Raw genomic sequence first — 16,389 nt, 5'->3', positions numbered from 1 at the left:
AATTCATTTTTATATATATCAATATTCATTTATCGCGCTATCGTACCTACAAAAAAATTTACAGTTTACCCATATTTAAAAAAATTAACACTTCAGAACTTACAATTATTTTACATTAAACAGTATTATCTTCGAAAAATCAATTTCACATCGATAATTTTAACGACTGCCTTACGGATTTTCGATCAGGTCACGTGTCCTGACGCGAGTTTAACATTTTATACCCATCCCAAGAAAAGTGCTCAACGCCTTTAAAGAAGTTTTTACTTCAAAAAGCATTCAGGACACAACACTACACAAAAATTTTCATTTAATATTATCTAAACTTTAGACAGGTAGTGTTGCTCACTGGTGGGTGTGGTGTGATAGAGGAAGGGATTATCCTTACCATAAACGGTAGGTACATTCAAACGATGTGTCAAAATTTCGGGGTTTATCTATGATACAGCAAGAAAAAAATCTGTTTTGAAGAGAAGCTTATACGGACGATCGGGCCGCGAGCTAAGCTCAGATTTACTAGCGTTCCACGAGAACGGCAGATTTATGATCGTTACTACTACTATTATACAGTGGCAGCTGCGGTGCGCTGCTCAAAACCAAAGCGTAAACAGTTGTCGGTATGGAATGACGGTATCGAAAAATATTTATTTTAAAAACTGTATTTTTTAATACCTTAGTGTTATTTTTTCACGAGGGTGTGAAAATAACTAATTACAAATTATTAAGCAAAATTGATTTTGTTGCCGTGTCAACATTCAACAATGGAGTGAAGTTTGCTGATTTCAACATGACTATTACAAACGTGTTCATCATACGAGTATGCTGCGATCATATATTTTGTTCAGTCCTTGTTTTTTTCTCTATCTTGTTTGATCGTTTTATTTATTTAGAGAAGAATTTCAGAATACAATTAAAGAAGAATTTTAAACATACTCGATTACAAGAAAAGCCCCCGTTAGTTTATGGGCAAAAATTTTTTTTATGTACCTCAATTTTATCACATTTTATGTTCTGTTTAGTTATGTTCAAAGCAAAATATTTTCCCTATCTTACTCTAATTACGTTTGGCGCTTTCTTTAAAATTAATCTTATCTATCTACCCTAAGATCATTTATACGTCTAGATAGACTATAAAAGCTGTGAAAACGTCGAAAAATATTGAGTAGAGGTAACCTCTATTTTGAGCAATGCACGCACACTAACACAATGTCATATAAATCGCGAATGTAGGACGTAGCTTGCACATACTCTAAAGTAGATATTAAACCAGGCCTGATTTAATCGGTTCTATTTATAACAGCAAGAAGTATAAAATATCTAAGAGCGTAAGAACTTAGCTATCAACATTATTCAGGAGTTCCTTTAGTTGATCTGTAAAACGTGCAATTTTCCATTTTAGAATAGAATAGAAATACTTTATTAACAATAAAAAACACTCACACAAAAACACAACAATTTACAATATTAATTAAAATCTTAAAATACTAAATTAAATACCGTTACAATATTATAAAGATTAAAAATAACAGTGTGAGCGTGATTCCCTGCTAAAAGGAGCTGACTCAGTATATTGTTGGTCAGTGTAGAAAACACCAACACAACACTGGTTTTCAGCAGCCCCTCGTGACATTTGGAGTAAACAGTTGCATTAGTCTTCCCATTGTTATTAATTATTTTCATGTTGTAGTTAAACGGGAAATATCTTATAGGTTTCACATGCACTGGGTAGAGTTAAAAGCTTATTATTTTCAACAAGTAGTTTATGTTAGTTTCGATTTTATACCCTCAACACAATCCTAAAGAGGGGTAAGGGAATCTTAAAAATAAAAAGCTACAATTTAATAATAATAATTTATTCTATATTCCATTTAATAACAAATTGTATTTTTGGAGAACTGTTCAAGCAGTATACACTGGTGGAGGAGGTGGCGCTGGAAATTCTCCAATTTGATCTATGTAGTATTGGTACAGGCGGTATGGCTTCAGCTCCCATGGTACTTGATCCTCCATATGCGTCAAGGTTACTCCAAGATCCTCTAGTGTAGGCAAAGAGCTATCGACAATGTCGGTTGTGCTTTCCTGAAGCATAATATTTTATATGAGTAATGCTGAATTAAATAACCGACATAAAAAATTAAAAAAAATATTAGGTTCGAAAGAATAGCGCGACGTGTGAGACTCTCAACTAGAGGTAATACGCTATTTTTAAAACGCCTATTATTTTAACGCTATAATATACACACATTATGCACATAAAGAATTATTATTATTACGCGTTTGATTATCGTGGCTATTCGTTACAGAATGTTGATGAATCGTGCGATCTGTTTGAATATTTATTCAAACAAACAAAATAATCTAACGCGTTGCATAGCCGAACAAATTATATTTCCAATGACAACTGGACTTTTATTTGAATAAAGTTCTTATGCAGTCCTTTTAGAGCACAGTTTTGATAGTTACTAAACAAAAAATAATGTAACGCGTTCCATAGCCAAACAAAATATATTCATTTGCTTAATATATTTCCAATTACAACGGGACTTTTATTTGAATATAAACTTTATGCAGTCCTCTTAGAGCATAATTTGGCAGGTGACAAAAATGGCGTATCGCATGAATTATAAACGACTTCATTTGAATTTATGATTATAAATATATATTAGATTATTTTATCAGCTATCTAATATAACGAACACCTCTACTCTCAACGCTGTGGATAGCTTGGCGAGTATTTTTGAGCCCTTAGAAAGCTTTCGACTAGTGAAGCGAGTCTCGCCGGCAGTGTGAAGCCAGCAATCAACTATATGTGTGTTTCTTTTATTATACGCAGCCAGATTGTGTTAAATTTGGGCATGAGGTATGGGTAGCAATAATTGCAGTCCATGTACTACGAATAGGGGAACCGGCTTTGGTTAGTTCGTCTGCAGCATCATTGTCCAGTGAATTGCTGTGTCTCTAGATCTTTTGCTTGGTTACTAGTATTTGCGATATATGGATTGGAAGTGACAAGAAGACCATTTGGTGTACTTGGTAAACTGTGGTAGCTGGATGATCCTCTCAACGGGAAATCTGCTTCATATTTTTTTAATTTTTTTTTTTTTTATATAATAGCTAATAAAATGCTCGCATAATGCATTTATTTACGGTCTGTGTACATCTACTGTATTGTACTTTAACTATGTACTCAATAACTATAACTATATTTGTACTTATTAATTTACATATTTTTGTTTTCGTCAGTAGGTACGTATGAGTATTTTGTTGCACCACTTTGCCTATATTTTAATTGAAATGATTTGTAAATTTTATTCAAAATAAGAACTTGTCTTGAACTTCATTCTTTTTTGAAAAGAAGAACAACCTTAGAGTTTCTTGCTCGTTCTTCTCTTAGGAAATCTGCCTTCCGAACGAGCTGTATGAAAAAATTAAATATTTCAAGTGTAACGCAATTTACCTACGAAATAAAATATTTTGATTTGATTTAAAGGACACCTTCACTTCAACCAACGTCTGCAACGATTTATGAATCAAATTCAGTCTCATATGGAGAGTTGTTTAAATCTATGGACAAACACTCCATAGTGTACTCCACATATAACAAAGAGCAGCTCAAATCATCGACGATAATAGCCTCTCCTATTGGCTTGATCCCGACGTTGCTTAGAGATGTAGGACCCCTCTGCATATTTTACAGCACATATCGCGAGAGGTGTTCGGAGGAATTGTTCAGGTTAGAAACAGCAATCGAATATCACCATAGCACACGTATTTATTACTAGCTGACCCGGCAAACGTTGTTTTGCCATATATATTGTATTGATCTTTTCCTTGCTAGTTGATAAGAGATGGCGCTAGTTGTATTCATTAGTAACAATCACACTTCTTGTATATTTTGTATAATTCACACTATAGTTTTATAAATTATAGCCTATTTGTTATTCTGGTGTGTAAGCTATATTATTGTAAAGTTTCATCGAAATCTATTCAGTAGATTTTACGTTAAAGAAGTTCAAACATACATCCAGACATACAAACTTTCACATTTATAATATTAGTAGGATTTTTATTATTTGGGGATTAAAATTCACTTAAATCTTAGGATCTATTATGCCCCCCTGCTTGCGCTAGCGCGCCTTCAACTCAACTCAAAAGTTATGAAAGAGAATCGAGGCTACTAACTAGGAAACGTGTTACTGCGCCGAAATTTCAATTATATCCTCGATTACCTGATGACTTATTACTTTTAAAAGGCGTAGGATCCTCAGAGGGTTTAAGTAGGGCACGTCCTCTGCTTTAAGTGAAGGTTTTTTAAGACACCCAGCCTGATTATTGCAATGGCTTCGCAATCCAGAAGGATGTGTATGGGGTCTTCAGCGGCTTCGCAGCCGAATCTCCACAGGTTTGATTCACTGGGACACGTAAAAATGGAAAATTTCAAACGTTGCCGGCATTTCTCACGGCTTCTGGTATTGCAAACATCCATGGGTGGAGGTAGGTAACGAAACTAATCGCATCATCTCTGTCTCGAGCAATTTACAAGATCCTCGATGATATTTATATGACATGACGTAAAGGATTATCCAATCAAATAAAAATTTGTATGTTGTTATAATAATATTTAGTTCGTTTACCTTTTCAAGTCCTTCCCAGTGTAAATTACCAAATGGAGCTGCCAAAGACAATTTATTAGCAATTGCCACTTTCAGTGGAAGTATCGGATCGTATTTCATGTCGTAATGACGAAATCCCCAGTTTTTGTCTTTGCGCATCAAACCGTAGAACCATTCAACAAGATCTTTCCACAGGTATTTTTTAGGTCTGCAACAGTTTATTATTATAAACATATAATGTTAACTATTTGTTATTTTCAAAGTGATATATATCCCTCACTTCTGGGATTTATTATACAAATTAAATTTGTAACAAAAAATTATGAACGATGCGTGGCTCTAACACGCGACGGTTGGCTCAGTTGGAAAGAGCGCTCGGACGGAACCCGAGAGGGTGCGGGTTCGAGCCCCACATCGTTCATAAATTTTGGTAACAAATTAAATTTGTATAATGTGCGTTTACAAGAAACCCGATAAAGTAAAACAGGTTTTGTTATTTCGAGTTTTAAGTTATTTTTCTTCTATTAAATTGAGAATGTCACGTTACCGTCCTATGACGTCAGCGCGAACGGGTCAGGAGGTCTAGTAGTCCGAAACGAAAGAACGACGAACTTCGAATTAAATCATATTACCAAAGTTTTTGGGATCCGAATAGTGCGGACGGATTTCGTTTCGGAACCATAGACATAAGCATAAAAAGTGAGGTGAAACAACGAAAAAATAAATGTCAAGTGAATTTGGGTATAAGGTAAGCAATAGACAAAATGTCTCAGTACGATCCGTTAACTGAAACTTCGTATTTCGATTGTGGTAAAAGGGCTCCAGACTCGTCCCGATTAGGGCACCATACTCGCAGTAAAAACCGAGGACAAGTAGCTGCCTAGCGCAATTATATATGTCAAAGGTTAGTGTGCAGGACCGGAGCCCAAAGGTCGTCAAAAAATGTCCAAGTTGCGCTGTATATATGTATACATTAAAACATTTATTCAATTAACTCCTTACTACGTAGCAGTAATGTTCAGTCATTGTATATTATGTTCATTAGAAGCTCGGGCGCGAACACTAGGCAAGAACATTTTGATTTAGCAAAGTGATTAATAACGCCAAGTAAGTAACACAGTTTTGTTAATTTAAAGGGGCACTTACCTGCAATACGACAATCTATCCTTTTAAGTTTGGATATGCTGTTATTTGGACAGTTTTTCACTGAACATTTTGTTATTGCGCGGCGTTGTATTCAAAGCGCGGTCGTAATACAACAGATCATTCATTATCTGCCTAATAGACGCTTAGGCCGAGTTTTGCTTCAGAAAATTTATAAGCGTGAGTCTTGTTGTTTTTTGTTCGTCAATGAGTACCGGGTACATAATTTAGCATAAATTTTTGCCTCATGCCGCGGTATGTATGTTCGATAGAGAGAATATCTGCTGTCGCCGTCACGACAGTTTTTTCTAATCTTTGGCTGCGTGTCTACAGGTCCCATTGTGGTAACACTGAAACGGATTCTGTGTGCTGCGTTCAAACGGCAATTGACAACGGTCCCATTCGCTGAAATCGTAGACTTGGGAGACTTCAACGGGCACTATGCCGAATTGCTTGGGTCATGCAACACAGACTACATTTTTATTTATTTATTTATTTATTTATTGAAAAGACCAACAGCATAAATATTACAAATTAGTCTTAAAAATTAGTGTACATATAATAGCCAATTACAGGTCTCTCTATATAAACAAAAATCAACTAATGAGTTTTCAACTTAAATTACTTTAACTTATAAACAAAAAAATCGACTTAAATGAATTTCAACTTAATTTACTTTAACATAATAATATGTATAGTTTAAACATTAAAAGAATAATATTATGCGTATGAATGCGAATTTAATATATATATATATCTATTATTATATTATGTTATTATCGGTTATAGTGTTTATTTTATGTTTGGATGTGTATGTGTGCGTGTAGTGTGGTTTGTGTATATGTGCGTGTGTTAATGTACCTATTTGTTCGGTTTATATTGCTCCAGTAACATTTTTTGTATCTAGTCTATTCATTAATATTTTAATAATTTCTGTTTTGAAGCTATTTTTACTGCGATTATGAATGTCGACATTCGAAAAAACTTCGTTGTAATGCTTACAAATTCTGTTAATGGGAGAATTTTTACCATAGTTCGTAGTGTAAAATGATAATGAAAAAAGAAGCGTATTTCTCGTTCGTTTTAGTGGTACATTGAAGTTAATACTAGCAAGTAATGTTGGGGAGTCCAGAAGATTAGTTATTATATTAAATAAGAACATTGTATCTAATAACGTTCGTCTGTCTACTAGTAAAATTATATTATGATGCATGCAGCCATCTTTGTAGTTGGAAAAAATTTTATGACGAAAGTTAAGGTGCCTTATAAATTTAGCTTGAATCTTTTCAAGTTTTTCAATATATGTCATATAATGGGGCGACCAGATACAACTTGCGTACTCTAAGACACTACGCACGTATGCATAGTAAACAGATTTAATACATTCAAGGTCATTAAATGGTTTGCAGGTACGTATCACAAAACCTAAGCTCTTGAACGCTTTATTCGCAACGTAATCAATATGCTCAGACATAGTTAGCTTGCTGTCAAAAATAACACCTAAATCCCTAACAACACCTACTTTATTAATAGGAATTCCATTTAGCGAGTATGTAAATTGTATCTTATTTACCTTACGACTAAACGATATCTGTTGACATTTAGGTGCATTAACTGAAATAAAATTGTTTTTATAATACTCAGATAGATTATTAAGAGTAATTTGTAATTCAATGCAGTCATTATGATTGTGTACTTTGTAAAATATTTTTTTATCATCTGCGTATAAAAGATGGTTGCATGGATTAAAATATCTGTATATATCATAAATATATGCGTTGTAAAGCAATGGTCCCAGGTGAGATCCCTGTGGAATACCTGATGGAATTTTCACAAAATCCGATCTGTACCCACCTACTATCACTGCCTGAGATCGATTAGACAGGTATGATTTAATCCATCTTAACAGATCCCCATGTATACCTAGACTTTCTAATTTGGCTAGCAAGATGATGTGGTCTACGCGATCGAAGGCTTTTTCGAAATCAGTGTAAACCACATCAACTTGACCACCATTTTCCATATTTTTAAGGACAAACTGTATAAATTCAGCTAAGTTCGTCAGGGTTGACTTATGTTTAAGAAAACCGTGCTGTGAATGACTTACTCCATTCATAACTGTGGGATAAATTTGATCGTAGACAAGTTTTTCAAATATTTTACTAAATGTATTAAGCATTGAGATAGGTCTATAATTATCAATTTTGGATTTCGAATTTTTTTTATGAATAGGTATGACATTAGCCTCTTTCCATTTAGATGGAAATATGCCCTCTGATAAAGATCTGTCATAAATATATTTGAGAGGTTTAACTAACACTCTGGCACAATTATGAATAAAGATAGGAGGAATATTATCGGGTCCGCTGGATTTATTAATATTAATCGTTTTGAGTAATCGTAATAATTTATTTTTACAAACGCCAGCCTTACCAATTGCATATGCGTCATTACATTTGGGTAATTGAAGACTGTCAAGGTTATAGTTTGAGGCGGGTTCGACAAAAACACTTTTAAAAAAAGTATTAAAACCATTACATATATCCGGGCCGTTGTTAAAGACTTGGTTGTTCAATGATAATGTCTTCGGGTAATTAGATTTTCGTCTCATGAGTTTCACGTAACGCCACATGTTTTTAGGACAAGTTTTAATATCTTTTTGAATTTTAGTTAAAAATTTGTTATAAAGTTCACATTCTAAATTTTTCGATCTAGCTCGAAGTAAAGAAAACTCAATATAGTCTAGTGGGTTGTTAAATCTTTTCCATTTAGCATGCATTTTAGATTTTTCTCTGATAATTTTATTTAGTGTATTATTGTACCAAATGGGATAGTGATTGTTCTTATTTATTTTATATTTAGGTACCATCAGGCTGATGCATGTATAAATTTCATCATAAAAACATTTTTTTTTTTTTTTATTGCATTGTTTATATCAAATATGTTAACATTTTATTTTATGTTTGAGTCTTAGACAATGTTGACTAGTGTATAATCAAAGTAGATGAATTATAGGTAGGCATGAAAACCTCTAGTTGATACTACTATGTTTTCCTCCGGCTAGTACTTCCCCTCAGTAGAAATAAGTGAAAACTTAATTATATGAAATTGAAACTGCAATTAATTAAAAAAAACGAACTGAACTTAACATTTTGACTGCTTCCCCAAGATATCTTATTTATGGTATTTTGGTGTATTGGTACTGGTATTACCTTCTAGATTTCGAAGAAGAATAAATTAGAGAAGGAAATATTTACCCCACAGCCTGATATGTTACACATTTTGAGTTAGGGTCTCGGATGGCATTCACAATAGCCTGTGCCACATCAGAGACAAACACAGGTTGTTTAATAGTTTCCATTCCATTCTTATACAATGGCAAAAGGGTAGAATGAGCTCTCCAGATTGATGCAATGCTCCTGTAAAAAAAATATGTGTTATAAATAAACGCGACGTAAAAATATTCCAAGTTTTTTTTATCTTACCTTTGTAGCTACAGAATTACATGACAGGGAGAAGTAATTTTAAACTTAGTTATGGATAACTTTACTCTGTGTTTATTAATAACACAGATTAAGTATCAAGTCTGTGTTATGCCAGTTCTGACTCTTGGGCCATGCATAGACAGTGATGTGTTAGAGAGTAAATTTATAAAGTTAAGTTTTAATATGTGGCCAATGACCGACCTTTGCTGGTGTCTGATCTTCCTATGGCAATTGATGATAATATTAGATATAAATGTTTTTTTTTTTCATCATAGGTCTTTTTCATCTTATATTCCTCCTTTATTTAATTAGCCTCATTTAAGATTTATGCGTTGGCGATATTTATTTATGTGGAAAATATTATCGAATTTTTCAGGAACAAACTATATACCAGTTCTCAGGAGGCTCCTTTGTACTGGACAGGCTAGATTATGGGTACCACAACGGCGCCTATTTCTGCCGTGAAGCAGTAATGAGCAAACATTACTATGTTTCGTTCTGAAGGACGCCGCAGCTAGCGAAATTACTGGGCAAATGAGACTTAACATCTTATGTCTCAAGGGCTATAGTAGTGCGGCTCAGAATTTTTGGGCTTTTCAGGAATCCTGAGCGGCACTGCATTGTAATGGGCAGGACGTATCAATTCCCATCAGCTGAACGTCCTGCTCGTCTCATCCCGTTATTTATTATAAAAAATATCCATAGGTAAATTTTCAGAGGTAACATCAAAATAAAATTAATTTTCAATAGTTTTTTCAAGCATCGGCTTTTCGGTTCGGCCACATTTTACCCATGGAGCGCTTCTCAATTTCTGAAATGAGCCAATAAAGATAACAAAATGCGTTAGATTTCGGCCACTTTCGCATAATAATAAATATTTTTATTTTTTTATTATTTTACTAGCTGACCCGACAGACGTTGTTCTGTATATAATAAATAAAATAATGTTTTTATATGAATTTGTCAATAATATATCATAACATCAAAAATTACTTCGTAAAATATGCACCCTGCTGTCGTAATTATATTGTTTCACAACAGAACTGTCAAACCGTGCGTCAATAACTTCTCTCATAGGAATTATGTATGGACACATCAAAGGAAAAACAAATTTGTTGTTTTTATTTAATTTAGCAGCATTTTCCTATTTATTCACCGTTTGAACCTTCTCTGGACTTCCACAAATAATTCAAGACCTAAATTTGCCAAATCGGTCCAGCCGTTCTCGAGTTTTAGCGAGACTAACGAACAGCAATTCATTTATATATATAAGTGCCATTTCCGTGTGACTAACATGAATAAAGTGATTTTGATTTGATTTATTAAGGCGCTGAAAGATGAATAATAAACCAAAACGAGATATATATACTATCTTCTGTACCATTTGAAGACAAAAATTATTGAAAAATTTCCCTTTTAATATACTAAATTAAGCTCTGTACATCTAAATGTACTATGTAAATAATATGTATTTGTGGGCTAATCATTTTAAATGTTTCAATTCTATAAATTATTGATATTAATAATAAAAAACCAGTTACCTACCTAATATTTCCGCAAAACTTAGATACAGAAAATTACTAATGTTAAGACAATTAATATCTGACCATTTATAATTTATTGGACAAAAAGGGTTGTGACAGAATTCATGTCAACTCAGTTTGCAGTAATGTTTTTAGGTTTGGTAACACTTGTTATAAGCAATGGTTAATGTGTCAGTTTTTTATTGCATTCAAGCCTTTTACCTTAAGAACCGGTCTTCTGAGCCGTAAATGTCAGATGCACGTATTATAGTTGCCGAAGGAAATTCTTCTTTAACAGCCTGCTCACCCATGTATTTACTAATTTTATACATTGATGGTTTCTTCATCACCAGAGGCTTAGGATTTTTAGATGCATTCAAATATGAAAGATGTATGAATCTTTCAACACCCATTTCCCGACTTATCCTGGAAAAAATATTACATTTATTATTTAAAATAAAGTGTCTTTCATACTTATTTTCAATGTAGAAGAATGTACAGGCTGATGTACATAATCTTAATTACTGTCACTGGTCAAAAACTCATTTTAAAGATAATTATGCATCATGAAAACAGTTTAAGCCTAATTATTATTAAATCATAACCCATGTCCTTTCATCTAACATTTAAATTCTACAAAGGTTTAATCCAAATGCTCAGAAATGCCATTAACATCCTGTCTTTTGAAACAATTCAGCAATTGCATCAGAATGTCAACATGAAACCATAAAAGAAGAAAAAAAACTCACTTAAAGGCAAGAAATGAGACTAGAAACTAATCCACAGACTTACAAAGCTCTGGACTTCTGGAGATTGAGATTTAAATACAGTAGTAAAATGGCAATGTTAAATAAACACACGGATAGAACTATTTAACTGTAATCGTAAAAAAAATTATACAAAAAAAATACATAATTCACCTAAATAAATCAATTTTCGTTTGCCGTCTTATGCAACCACTTAAGGGTAATTTAAATTTAGTAGGGTAGTTTCCTAAATATATAATTTGAATGTTTGAAAATTTCTATTATGTATTTACTCTAAGCTTTAGAATAATTTTTTGACGATTAAGGTTAGATAGCGTGTGTTCATTTAATTTAATACATATGCTAAAAGAACTCTTTTATTGATAGCATTACAAATGGTGAGGCAAATATGAAACACAAATTAAAAATATATTTTTTTTACAGCAACCTGTAATAGCTTGTAAAGTTGAACACTGAACTGGTTCCATTGTTTGCTAGGTGGATAAATATTTTCGTTTGCAAACAAGAATTGAAACCATTTTAATAAAAGTTCTTGATTCATGATTTTTTTTCTGTTGATTATATTTTGTATATTTTGTTTTTTCTATTGTTATTTATTAATTTTTTGTTATAATGTTGCCATTTAGAATGTACTACACTCCACACAAACCCAAGTGGTTTATGTGTGCCATTGCATTGTATTATCCTTATGTTCCATAAATAAAAAAATAAATATTTCACACCATGGAGTTACAGTTTATGTGTCTGGGTAATATGTTAATTTTAGCAGTAACAACGGCATACCTTGCCAGGCGCCTTGCTCCATCAACATGTACATCCATGTACTTAAAGTTTTTTGTCTCAAAATCTCGTCCAACAAGATTGATGACAACATTGGAGTACTGCACCGCTTTTGCTATTGATTCTTCATCACGAAGATCAAATGGTGTAAAAATGACTTGACCAAGATCTCCACATACTTTAAGCCTTGCTACATCATAAAAGTCACATCTATGAGGTAAAATCATCTGTAATTAAATATTACATAGGTTCATATTACTTTGTAGGAATTTCAAGCCATGTCATATACAAAAAAAAAAGTTGGTCTATGTAGAATAGTTAGGAGGTTGTAAATATGCAGTCAGATATTTTTGTAATGAAATACAACAGTATTCACTTTTTTTAAACATGACAAGAAGCTCATGTGATGGAACATGATATGGCAACCGGCCGTGTGAAACACCAGGTGCCAAGACATGTATTGTCAGCCTTTAAGTTGCCAATACATATACTTTATACTTGAAAGTCACTAAGTCCTTTTGAGAACACTGCAGCCAGTAAATGATTCCACAAAGTGCCATGAGGCAAGGATTTCGTTGCATAATGTGTGATCGTGGAATGCCAAATTTTGATGTAATGTTTAGTGGTCTTTTTGAGAATGCTGCTTAAAATTAAGGACATTATATTTACTAAATGTGAATTGGAGAAACAAACACAATAACAGGCATTGAAATTTGTAAATAATTTATCATTTTTAAGAGATAATTTATTGAAATTGTTTTTTAATTTTTATTTCTCATGTTCAGCTATTGGTGACAACTAGTTTCCTTCAGAGAATATTAAAACTGTACTGGCCAAGTAAAAATTCCTCTGATGATCTAATGTTATGGTTTGTGTAATTCAGATAGATATTATATATAAGAGGGGTAAGAGGTAAACATGGTGGAAAGTGAAAAACAGCCCAGTAATATTAGAGGTGAAGAGATGTGTCCCGCCAAGGTATAGTGTTCTCTACACTCTAAGCCCTATAAAAAATATGATTAAGTGCACACCTGAGTTCCTATTTTCCCCAGCTTGTTGCATAAGTATCTTCCAACAAATCCAGTACAGCCAAACACGGTGGCAACTGTGCCATTAAAGCTGCTCCGTCCTCCTGTGCCCCTCTTGTATGAAGCTAGGTTACAGTCTGAACTGTATAGCTCAGACTTTATGTAAACAATGCTAAACGATCCATTTTTGGCTAAAATATATTAATGTTATATTTGTTTTTGTAAATGGAATGACGGTGGGTTTGACAAATATTATTTATAAAGGTTTAATCATTATATAATAACTACAAATTTGTAAATTTGATGGTAAACAGAAAAAAATACTTACGAATTAACTTTGTGGCCCATTGGCCAGAACTGGCTAATAAAGCCATTGTTTGGTAAATTTACCAAGTAGTTTAGTCAATATTTTCTATAAAAACGCTATAAGACTTAGAAGAAATTAGAATCCATCAATATTTGATTTTAATATGTAGAAGTAATGACAAATGAAAAATGTCAAACGTCACATTTTGCTTAGCAAAAATCAAAACTGTACTTAGCTCACAGCTGTTTGTCAACTGTCAATAATTTTATATTTAAATTTCAATAAAATCAACTGCATTTAGTAAATTACAATCAAACTATGAAATATTACATATTCATTAAACTCACTTAAAAATTGGTAGGTAGCTTGAATATATACCACAGCAATATAAGCAAGTTGTTGGAGATACTTTATCTCTTCTCATTGATTTTTTGTATGGAAGAGAGGACAAACGAGCGTACGTATCATTTGATGTTAAATGATCACCGCCACCGCAGAAGGAAGCTCATTCCACAGCTTGGTTGTACGAAAGTTCCTTGAAAACCGCACTGTGTAGGAACACCACACGTATATGCCACAATCAAACAGCTCTTCGGTACACTCCCCGTTATAAATGCAGTCGAAAACACAGAATGAAGCGATGTCCCTTCGCAACGCCAAGTTATCTAGGGGTTCACAGAGCACTGCGTCACCGACAATGCGAGCAGCTCTGCGTTGCACTCGGTCAAATTATTACTGTTTATACCACTTTGCTCGAATATTTCGAGTCTCTTGGAACTCTTACTTTATCTAGTGCACTATTTGAAGTATCTTTGGCACCAGAAAGTTTTAAGTAAGTTTTTGCTTTAGTCAATTCTTTTATAAATTAAAAAATGTAACTAAATTTAATACATTTCACCAGAATTGTTACAAATTTGTTTACACAAGACAAGTGCTGACCCGATAATACCCCACACCCGCTCATTGTATGAATTATAACTATAATTATGTAATGAAATGTCATGGACTAAATTAGTTGTATTCCGAATTTATAGGCATTTCTAGATAAAAAAAATAGATTCTAAATAAGTAATTACAAACAAATTATATACTAAAATGTTCTCCGAAACACGCTGTATCTAATGGTACAAGAATTATTCTGGTCGTTTTAGTAGTTTTCGCAGTATACCCGAAGGAAAAAACCGGCCATACATTTATTAGTACAATATAGATTCTTGGTTTAGACTCTGACGTCACAAAAAGTGGTGCGTTTGAATAGCCGAATAATAATTGGTGGGAAAGAATATTTATTTTTTAATTGAATAAGAATGTTCTTATCTATAATTTGATGTGTTTGATCATTTTTAGCATGAATAATAATTAATAAAATTTAAGTATATTTAAAATTCATGCATATATACCATATATTGCCACCTATTATTTATTACTATATTGCCATATATTACCATATATTTATATGCATTTAGATCATATATTGACACACGCGCGATTGTGGCTCGGCACCTTCAATTTTATTTTCAATTCCGTGAAATTGCAGCGTGATGTTTGACAAATGACAGCTAAGTGACAGAGTAGAGCTTCAGACTTCAGAGTCTTGCTTACGCTTTTGAGTTTCGACTTTTAGTAAAGACTGAACTCTGAACGTAAATAACATTTCAGCATTTTTAATATTTAGTGTGCTTTGCAGTATATTCGAATAAGTTTATTGAAGATAAAATACAAGAGAATAGAGTAGAACAATAAAAATGGACTTCCAAAATCGACCAGGGGGAAAAACTGGCGGCGGCGGTGTTGCATCATGGTCCGAAAGCAATCGGGATAGACGCGAAAGATTACGGCAGTTGGCTTTAGAAACAATTGATTTAAATAAAGATCCATATTTTATGAAAAATCACTTAGGTATCTTATCGCTCTGTTAAAATAAATTTTACAATACATAACCTCTGTATAAAATAACAATAATTTGGTCATTATTTTTCAGGCTCATATGAATGTAAACTATGCCTAACATTGCATAATAATGAGGGTAGTTATCTTGCGCACACTCAAGGTAAAAAGCATCAGGCTAATTTAGCCCGTAGAGCTGCCAAGGAAGCTAAGGAGGCACCACAGCAATTAGCCCCTGAAAAACCCAGAATCGAACCAAAAAAATTCGTTAAAATTGGTCGTCCTGGTTACAGGGTCACTAAACAAAAAGATCCAGAGAATGGCCAGCAAAGTTTATTGTTTCAAGTAGATTATCCAGGTACTTTATTTTATATTACTATCTCATGTAATACCTTTTTCATATGACTGTCAAGTTTAAATGGCAATTAATACTATATTATTCTGAATTTATAGAGATTGCTGAGGGTGTCCAGCCAAGACATCGGTTTATGTCTGCTTATGAACAAAAAATAGAACCTCCAGACCGTAGGTGGCAATATTTGTTATTTGCCGCAGAACCATATGAGACAATTGCATTTAAAGTTCCAAGCAGAGAAGTTGAAAAGCATGATTCCAAATTTTGGACACATTGGAACAAAGACACCAAGCAGTTCTTCCTGCAGTTTGCATTTAAGTTGGAGCCATTGCGTTTGCCACCTGCTCCTCCAAAAATGTGGGAGAACCATGGAATGAGACTTCCACCACCTCCTGGAGCTTCAATGATGGGTGCGCCTCCACCACCACCATTGATGCCAGTACCCCCACCACCCCCTTCAATGTAGAATGTAAGAACTAATAAAGCTTTTAAGTATTATAA

At 33.4% G+C, this 16,389-nt stretch overlaps 2 protein-coding genes across 2 annotated transcripts; one reads left to right on the top strand and one right to left on the bottom strand.

The window, feature by feature from the left end:
- Positions 1-1,837: 1,837 nt before the first annotated feature.
- LOC126973702 (NADH dehydrogenase [ubiquinone] 1 alpha subcomplex subunit 9, mitochondrial) lies at positions 1,838-13,836 on the bottom strand. Its single transcript, XM_050821031.1, has 7 exons — positions 13,668-13,836; positions 13,343-13,530; positions 12,315-12,538; positions 10,987-11,190; positions 9,014-9,175; positions 4,635-4,821; positions 1,838-2,079 (listed from the first exon to the last, which is right to left on the bottom strand). The coding sequence occupies exons 1-7, from the start codon at positions 13,711-13,713 to the stop codon at positions 1,900-1,902; spliced, it is 1,191 nt and encodes a 396-aa protein (XP_050676988.1). The 5' UTR covers positions 13,714-13,836; the 3' UTR covers positions 1,838-1,899.
- A 1,406-nt stretch (positions 13,837-15,242) lies between these two features.
- On the top strand, positions 15,243-16,389 carry LOC126973721 (splicing factor 3A subunit 2). Its single transcript, XM_050821053.1, has 3 exons — positions 15,243-15,545; positions 15,628-15,891; positions 15,987-16,389. Exons 1-3 carry the CDS (start codon positions 15,392-15,394, stop codon positions 16,352-16,354), a joined length of 786 nt encoding a protein of 261 aa, XP_050677010.1. The 5' UTR covers positions 15,243-15,391; the 3' UTR covers positions 16,355-16,389.

This window comes from Leptidea sinapis, chromosome 30 (genome assembly GCF_905404315.1).
Source record: "Leptidea sinapis chromosome 30, ilLepSina1.1, whole genome shotgun sequence".
NCBI classification, from domain to species: Eukaryota; Metazoa; Arthropoda; class Insecta; order Lepidoptera; family Pieridae; genus Leptidea; species Leptidea sinapis.
Note: the sequence above shows the minus strand (reverse complement) of the source record. Positions and strands in the feature narration are given on the sequence as shown.